The following is an 8637-nucleotide window of genomic DNA, read 5'->3' on the forward strand; positions in this document are numbered from 1 at the left end:
TTGCATTATTATATTTTATATTATTAAAGTAGTCCTTTTAGAAAACAAATAAAGTTAGTAATCCACATACCTAAGGTCACAGATGATGAGTCTTCTGCCAAGGTATTTTTGTACCCGTTCAGGAAGAAGCTGAGTACATGCTCATTCTGAAAGAAAATAAAAATATTTTAAGGAATATAACATCTTGTGTTCTGTTCCTTAAATTACTCCCCTCTGAGCAGATTGCTGATAGGCTTCTAATGTGTATATCTGAGTTAAAGAGAAGCCTTTCCCCTATGGTCATGGGCAAGGATCACGAGGAAGTGTTTCTACACAGGCACTGGGAAGACACTGGTGGCTCAGGGATGCTGCCTTGGTGTCTACCTGGCCCCTTTCTATCAACACATTTCCAACCAGCACTGTGACACATGGCCATAGATTTGCATTCTTGCTTCATCTCCAGTGTCTCGAGATATGTATTAGCAGCTGCAACTACTTTTACAGAGCAGCCCATCTGTGAAGCAAATGCAGGAGAACATCTTTACTGTGCATTGTGTAGTCAGCATGAAATTTGCCCTTGGCACAGGAATGACCCCAAGCATCTGACCTAATGTGTGCCTCCCTGAGGCTTAGATGTTGTGCATACATCCCTCTCATGGCAGCTTAATGGACACTCACACTGAAAAGCTCCGTACAGAGTTAACTCCTACCAGAAACCAACAGGGAGTGAAAGGGATGATCATATTTTGTTATCCTGTTTAAAAAAGTAATCCACCTTATGTACTGCACTATAACTTTTATTTTTATGTACTGACCTGTACTGCTCTAGTGAACATATATAACAGGTAGTTATATACAGCTATAGAAAATTAAAACAATAAAACAAATCCACAGATCTTAGTATTGTGCAAGGCAATAAAAATGTGAATTCTAAAATGGACTCTTATGATTCTGACTCAAAAATGGACAGTAATTGCATTTACTAGCTTTTTCATAAAGCTGTATTTCATAATGGCCACTCTTTAAGATGGTTTGAATTGTTACATTTGCACTGACATTACTTGGACTGACACTGTAATGAATGGTTAGAACAAGAGACTTTCAGATTCTAGCATTAAAGTGTCACCATTCTTTTTTCTAAGCCATAGAAAATAATGTGTCTCTTATCAGCAAGATGTACTTCATGTAGCATTTGTCTTGTTTCAATTTGACAAGGTGTGGCATGATTTGTGCAAAGAAAAAAAAAAAAGGGAGAGTTTAGTGACAAACAAAGCTCGTGAGGAGTTAACGTGGTTGCAGCAGACAGAGGAACAAGATACATATGTTCGGCAGAGAGATAAGATTTAGCAATATGGATTTTAGTAGCTGCCTTTTATTTTTCATTCTACTGTTTGGATTTTTTCCTCCCACACAGATATTTTCTTTTGAAGAAAAAAACAGGGGGAAAGAAAAGAAGGAAAAAGAATAAACCAACAGAACTGCTTTCCTTGACAAATCCTTAAGCTGTTAGTAGTGGACTGCAAATATACTTGTCTCTTCTGAGCATGACTAATTATTCTCTCAACTCGTGAAGGTAGCTTTCAAGGGAAAGCCCATACACCTCCTTCAGCTTCCAGTAAATTTAAACAGCTGAGTTATTCCCTGTGGGACCTCCATGTGCTTTTTTTAGCAGAAGTCCCAAGTGTAGGAAAGCTCAGGGGTTAAAAGAGTGTATTTTTGGCAGCTCAGTTTATCTGACAGCATGAAAATAAGCAGAGAAACTTAAGTAGTCCTTCGAGTTCAAAGATCTTGGAGAAATAGGCAGGAGGTGGAAGGAAGGAAGGATACACTAACTGACTTGAAAGAGAAATAAAAAATTCTACACTGAGCAACCTGGTGTTCTGCTTCCTCTCCACATACTCTTTCAGCAATAAATGGAAATATATGAATAAGAGAGGTTTGGAAACAGGAGGTGCAAAGATTGTTTCAGATGATAGTTCCAAATTCTCATTTCTAAAGGAGACAATGCTGGAAAAAAAGACACCTGGCTAAAGTACAGAAGTGGAATTCATGCACATCTTACATCAGGCATGAGCACAACAGGCACGTACACTGCTGCTGCCACAGCATTGATTTCAAAACTTTCTCTGTTGGTGTGCCCATTGTACTCAACAGGTATTGAAGCACCTGGGGAAGCAGCAAAGTGAATGTTGTCAGATGGAATGCAAAACTGTAACTGAGAAGGTCACATATAGAAGTCTATCCAGGGCAAGGTGCTTCAAAATCAATGGAGGAAATCTCTTACATGTTTATGGCTATAAGCATTTTGCACACTGCTACTCTTAAGACAATTTTTCCCTGAACTGTGCTAATCTGCCTGGTTGCAGGAGTCCACTGTTTAGATTTCTACAAGCAAAGCGTGTAAGTGTCTCCTTAAATTCACCCTTTGTATGCAGACCACCAAAGAACATGCTGAACTTTCAAGTGATTCCTAAATCAATGGGACTTCAATCAACTGGACCCCTGTCAATCAGACTGAAGTGTCTCCTCAGAGTTAAGCATGCATCTAATTACACTGTCACATAGAAACAGGCACATCAAAGTTTTGAACATGTGTATGATCAAAAGCACACTGTATTTAGGTGGGTAGAGTCTTAGAGATCCTGTGACAGTCTTGTCATTCCCTAAAATTCTCTAAAATACTGCCCATTTAAGGCTTTTTAGGAAAGCCTCCTATCATTTGTCTAATCATTCTTGCATAATAACAGAACAATCTTTAATAGGTATTTTGATATTTTTCCAGGTCAGTCAATGACATCAGCCTACTGGGGAGCAGCCAGGTATATATGGGTGCATTAGCGTTGGTCTGGCTGGAACTCATGCATGACATTTTTTTCAGTAAATTCCACCTTCACTTGCACTAGGATACAACTGAAGTAAGCAATTTCAGTGGCATCGGGGGAGCTGGGACAGCCCTGCACCGCTGTAGCAGGGTAGAATTTGTCAGATGCTCTCCATCAGAGATTAACTAGAAAAGCACTCTGCTGTTAGTGAAACACAGCCAGATTTCATGCCAGATTTAATTTTGTTAGAAAGAAAAGCAGCCACCCCTTTGCTTTCAGCTTTCTTTTCAGCAGTTAGAATAGATTCGGGGTCAGAGAACACCCATGCACCTGTTATACTTCAACAGGATGGAGAACCAGCAGGAAAGAAAGAAACCAGAAGAAAAAATGACCTTGCTGCAGTTCTCATAACTTCAGGAGAGGACAGCAGAAAAGAGAGGGCTTTGAACCCTCCACATTTTGGCTCTGCTGGATACCTTGCTGCAGAAGTATGGCAGTGTTTAAGGGACCCAGATACCCTGCATGCACTTTGTACCACTGCGGGAGCTTTTTTCTCAGCTCTGCAAATCCCAAGTGGCACCAGTGAATAAAGTACGAATGAAATATGGGAAGCTCTTCTCAAACTTGATTACTTTTATAGTACAAAACATTAGTCACTCTAGAACAATGCTGTAGTCCTGGTTTTCACTGTATGCTTGAAAATGAGTGAATGTAATTTACAATCATTTCCATTTACATTCTCATTGAAGCCCTTTTACACAGCCTGTAAGTCACCACAAAGCTGTTTACAGAACCTACCCATAGCTGATACAGCGTCACCATTTGCTTACCTGCTTGTACTAGGTTTACCTTTGGCCTGATAGTCCTCAGTTAATTAGGATACTTGGAAAAATTTTATAGAGTGAAGTCCCAATATGCCTAATTTCTTTATATGGATTAGCCTACTGTGCACCTGCACTTACTGTTACGTTTCCCAACTCCCTGTCGTCACCTTGATAAACAAACCCCCTCAAACATCCAAGCCCACTGAACTTGTACACAAAACCAACCTATGTAAAAGATGTGGGAAAAAGAACATGTTTATTTAAGGCTATGTAGTTTTGCAAGATCAGCATCTACATCTAGTGTCTGAGCTGTTATCAGTAAAAATATCCACAAATTAAATGCCACTTCTTTTAAATAAGAGGGGAAGATTTCCTATAGAATGTTACTAGCTGGCCGATGGTACCAAATGCACACAGTTGCTATATAAAACATTGCTTTAGATACAGTTTTAGATTTTTCACTTGTAATGTGTAAGCCAGGTGCAAGTTGTCTCTTCAAGATAAGCATAAAGACATGCAGCTTTGTGAATGCTGCTGTTTGACACCAGGGCCAAGAGCAGACTGAATTAATGGAGCCTTACCTTGCTTTTGTGTCCCCAGGGAGTGTAAAAACCTCCTACAATACAGCAGTAAAATGACAAGCCACTAAGGCAGCCATAATTTATATGATATGTTATGAGATTCGGGCTGTGGTCTCCATTCAGCCCATCACTCGGAGCTAAGAGTGAAATAAGAAAAATGTAAAAGTAGTCAGCAGCATCTGCCTTTTGTCAAAGGCTTGATTTATACTTTGATAATGTATATTTTTGTCCTTCTCCATGTTACCAACCTTCAGTGTGTTGTTTTGGATGCTTCACCTCTTATTGGTGGCAACACTTGGTTATTTTGCCATTTAATGAAGCAAAATTCCAGGAATCTAAACATTGTCGACTGTGTTGCCTTGCTGATTTAGAAAAGCCAGGCATTTCAACACACACAGCTGATAAGCCAGTCAGCAATGGCACAACTGGCACAAACCTAAATATTCTTTCAGTGTGATCTCGTATAATACCACTGGTTTGGGAGGAGTAGGATGAAACTAAAAAAGGTGCTGAAATGTTTTTGATCCTGTCCTAAATGACTCAGTATGACAATGAAGGTGCAACAACTTTTGCATTTTAGAGACTGATGTAATGAAGGTAGCTTTTTGTTCAAACATATATAGTCTGGTGGTCTAGTTATTTCTAACCTGGCGTTCACCTGAATTTAGAAAAAGCTCTCCTATTCTAGGCAAGTCTTGTTGCCTAGAACAAATGTCTAAGAGGAAGTCAATGAATGAGGCTTATGCTCAAAGAAAACCACCATTTTAAAAACCTGCTGTGAATATGGACAGGCATGAGCATGTGTAAGCATTTAAACTGGCCCAACAGCAAATATCTCCATCAGATGATATTTCTGCATTTATTGGATCTGATACTAAAATTCAGAGATAGAGAAAGGCGGCTTGAAGCTTCTATTCTTCAAAGAAGAGTTTAAAGAAACTTTTAATTCCATTTGAGCTATAATGCAAAGGAGAAGGCAGCTATTTTCCACCTCTGCTGCTTCATTCAAACCATTTAGTAGAAAAGACCAGTGACATTCTGACCTACTGTTAATTATAACACAATTTTCATAATCAGAACTTAGTCTGGACTAAAAAGCATGCACTTAAGGCATGACTGAGGAAGGAATTTGGATATAATCCAATTTTTCTTTATTTCTAGGATTCTTTAATTGCTTGGTAGAACCAAGCCTGTATTCAGTCCTGTGTCGACTGGCCTAAAATTTTCAGAGCTGAAAACAGTGTCTAGTCAATCAGGGTAATGTATGTACAGTGATAGTAAGGTTATTTTATAACAAAATAAAACCTCTACTCTCCTTCTCAGACAAACTCTTGTATAACACATGGAGACAATGCAGCTACATAGAGGTACAATTGAGAAGAAAAAAATGAGTGTCAAAAAAGTAAAAGGAACCCTGTTCTACAGGCATCAGGTCTTACAAGATTTCTCCACAAATTTCTTCATTAATTATTTATTTCTACATAGTTTTACTATTTCATAGGAATGACAGTTTGGTAATACTTGAGGAAAGACAACTCACTAAATGGTTTTGGTCAGGCTCCTTATGAATTTCAGAAAAAGGGTAAATATGACTGCAAAGTTGTCCAAGGCACAAAGAGAGACAAAAATCACTGTATTTATTTTTATCAAGAAAGCTTCCTAGCTTGGCTTTCTGCTCAGACTAAAACCAAGACAACATCATGACACTTTTAGAATAGTCATACCAAAGGGAAAAGTAAAAAAGAAATCTTCAAAGATTACAAAGGGAATTACCCACTGGTATCTTTGTTCTAAGTGGGTCAGAACACGTCAGTATTTTCTAAATTTCTCACATCTCCCAGCAGGAGAAGCAAACTGAAGTAAAAATAATGATTCAGTGTTTATAGAGTATCAATAACTTTAAATGTTATCATCTAGAATTGCAGGTTAGCTGCATGGTGGCAAGCAAGATGAATTCCTGCATGCAATAGCACTTTAGAGATGGAAACCATCTGCTCATTACTTTATTATTGTGCCCTCCAAGTCCAGCACATCAGTAGCTGTGCAGCCCTCTTGGGTACAAAACTGTTTTCACAGAATCATAGCAAGGTTTAGGTTGGAAAAGACATTTAAGATCTTTGAGTCCAACCACCAGCCTAAAACTGCCAAGTCCACCACTAAACTGTGTCCCTAAGTACCCGTCCTTTGAATACTGCCAGGGACAGTGACTCAAGCATCCTGATGGCTTTCTTCTCATGGTTCAGCCCTATAGGCTGTACCAGACTGAAATGTTTTCCAGCAACTGTATGGTCCAACATATCTGAATATCCCCACTGGGCTGGTAAAGAGCCAAGCTACAGCATGTCCCCAAGCAGATCTGTCCACAGTTCCCTCTGAATACTCTATTTTTGGTTGTGTCCCAGCAGCCATGTGCTGTGAGAACTTACCCAGTTCTACATGTGCATGCTGAAGGGCCATAAAGGGAGCAGGAAAGGGATTGGGAGGCCCACTGCAAGGCAGCAGCATGCTCTGGCTGATTAGTAACCCATTCACAGACTATGGAGCATGAGGGAGAAAAGAGATTCTGCACGTGACCAGGAAATGTTCTTATTACTATCCTAGGGCTTTAAGGAGTCTAATTTTTCAACCATAGATTAGGATTCTACACAGCAGTGCTTGGCCCAAATTGAAAATCCATGTACCTTATAGAAGCCCAGAGCACAGCAGAAGATAGAGAGCTCTTCATTTCTAGGTCACTGGCTTATATCAGTTTTTCTTCAGCTGTGACCAAAAGGCACTAATGTAAAATAAACCTATGGCCTTAACGTGAGTGACAGAAATTGCACAACAATTAACCCCAACTCGTGCAGTTTATTGGGCAAGGTCAGTAAGGGAGTCGAGCATCCTAGTCAGCTGTCCTTACCACATTAAATATAACTCTGTGAGACAGATATTATCTATCTTCTTTGGAAATCTCAGTTTCAACTCAGGGCGCAGAATTTATATCCACATTAATACAAAAATTCCCATTTGTTTTACATAAGGACAATTTCCTCCCTAATCTCACAGCTGCACAGTCACAGCTGGGAAAATTATATATGTAGGCAGCAAACATTTTTCTCCTCCTGTAAGATGTTTGAAATGTTGGAGAAAAAATCATCTCCTCATACCCTCTTTTGGCATCCTAGACTGTCAGCACTATTAAACCAAACTAGTTGCCCCAGTTTGTGCTATGGCCCTAAGGGCACAGGCCATGACATGTCTCACCTGGTCAAGGCTCAAGTGCTGCTAGAGAATGTGTCAACAGTGGAACAGCAGGGTCAGCACATGAGCTTGAGCCTTGGCTGCCTTGAATTTACTAGCCTCTACATAAGCCCAGGATCTAACATGAAACATCGTTTTTTCATGCCTGTCTGACAGCTTTCCTGACAACTGGTCGCTGCAAGAGGCTCCTTTCTTTCAGACCCTGGTGTCACTATCAGTAATTGAGCATTCAGCTTTTGAAGTGAGTCAGTGTAATGATTCCACATCCTCCTGGGGTGCATGGGGCCTGTTATTTGCTCTTGGCCCTGGCTTTTACAATACTGAGGGGCATAAGGCTTTGTCCTGGGCCAGACAATGAAAGAGCCATTGTTTGTTACCATCTCAAATTTTGGTTTTGAAACAGGAGGAGAATATGAAATCTCAGAAAATAGTAATGAACCAAAACGAGGAATCATCAATTTTAACGTATACAATGTATCGTGCTGATATAATATTGAAACATTCTAATTTTGTTCCTATGTTTGCAGAACAAATTCTTCTACATGTTAACGAAATTTTGAAACAAAGGGTTTTTCTGGGCTGAAAGAATAGAACTTGTCTTTTTAAAAACTGTCAGAATCAGACTTTTCAATATTTCAAAACTTATTCCTTTTTTAGAGATTACATTCCTCAGAACCTAGTCCTTACTGTCAAAAATTCAGTGAATCACTACTACTGGATGGCAGCAAAGGAAGAGAAGTTTTTTGGAAAAATGCCCTGCCAGGCCTAATAAAGTATTTTTCAGTCATTCTTGTCTTTGTTTTAAGTTCTGATGAATGCTACAATGGCTCCACGTCAAACCAGCTGCATTAGAAGATGTGTCATTTATGTAATTATTTTTTTCAAATGTAAAGCTTCCTGAATCTTCTTGTACAATGCTACTAAAAGTCATATGCAAATAAAATAAACACTGGAAGTGCTCACATTAGCCAATTTCCTGGATCCACTTAATAGCTGCTTCAGATAGAGATTCAAATCCTTCACTCTTTTATGTTCAAGGTATGTAGAAGACAAATTCCATGAGTGGGGAAACCTGCAACATAAGAATGTCCGTTAAGTATAAATCTTGTACTGTATTTGCTAAAAATATTTCCAGTTCTACTTAACAGAAGAAAGTTAACACTTTCTAAGAGGTTTTGCAGGTAGGGA

General features: G+C 39.2%; 1 protein-coding gene across 1 annotated transcript in view; it reads right to left on the reverse strand.

Moving 5' to 3' along the window:
* PIK3C2G (phosphatidylinositol-4-phosphate 3-kinase, catalytic subunit type 2 gamma) overlaps nucleotides 1–8637 on the reverse strand; it is a gene marked incomplete at its 5' end in the record, with an annotated part of 168311 nt that overhangs the window by 27691 nt on the left and 131983 nt on the right. Inside the window, 2 exons of the mRNA XM_008939690.1 lie at nucleotides 71–146; nucleotides 8413–8521. Of these exons, the coding sequence (XP_008937938.1) occupies nucleotides 71–146; nucleotides 8413–8521 (185 nt within the window). The remainder of the gene's footprint in view (nucleotides 1–70; nucleotides 147–8412; nucleotides 8522–8637) is intronic.

Source organism: Merops nubicus, unplaced genomic scaffold (genome assembly GCF_000691845.1).
Source record: "Merops nubicus isolate BGI_N331 unplaced genomic scaffold, ASM69184v1 scaffold20044, whole genome shotgun sequence".
Classification (NCBI taxonomy): domain Eukaryota; kingdom Metazoa; phylum Chordata; class Aves; order Coraciiformes; family Meropidae; genus Merops; species Merops nubicus.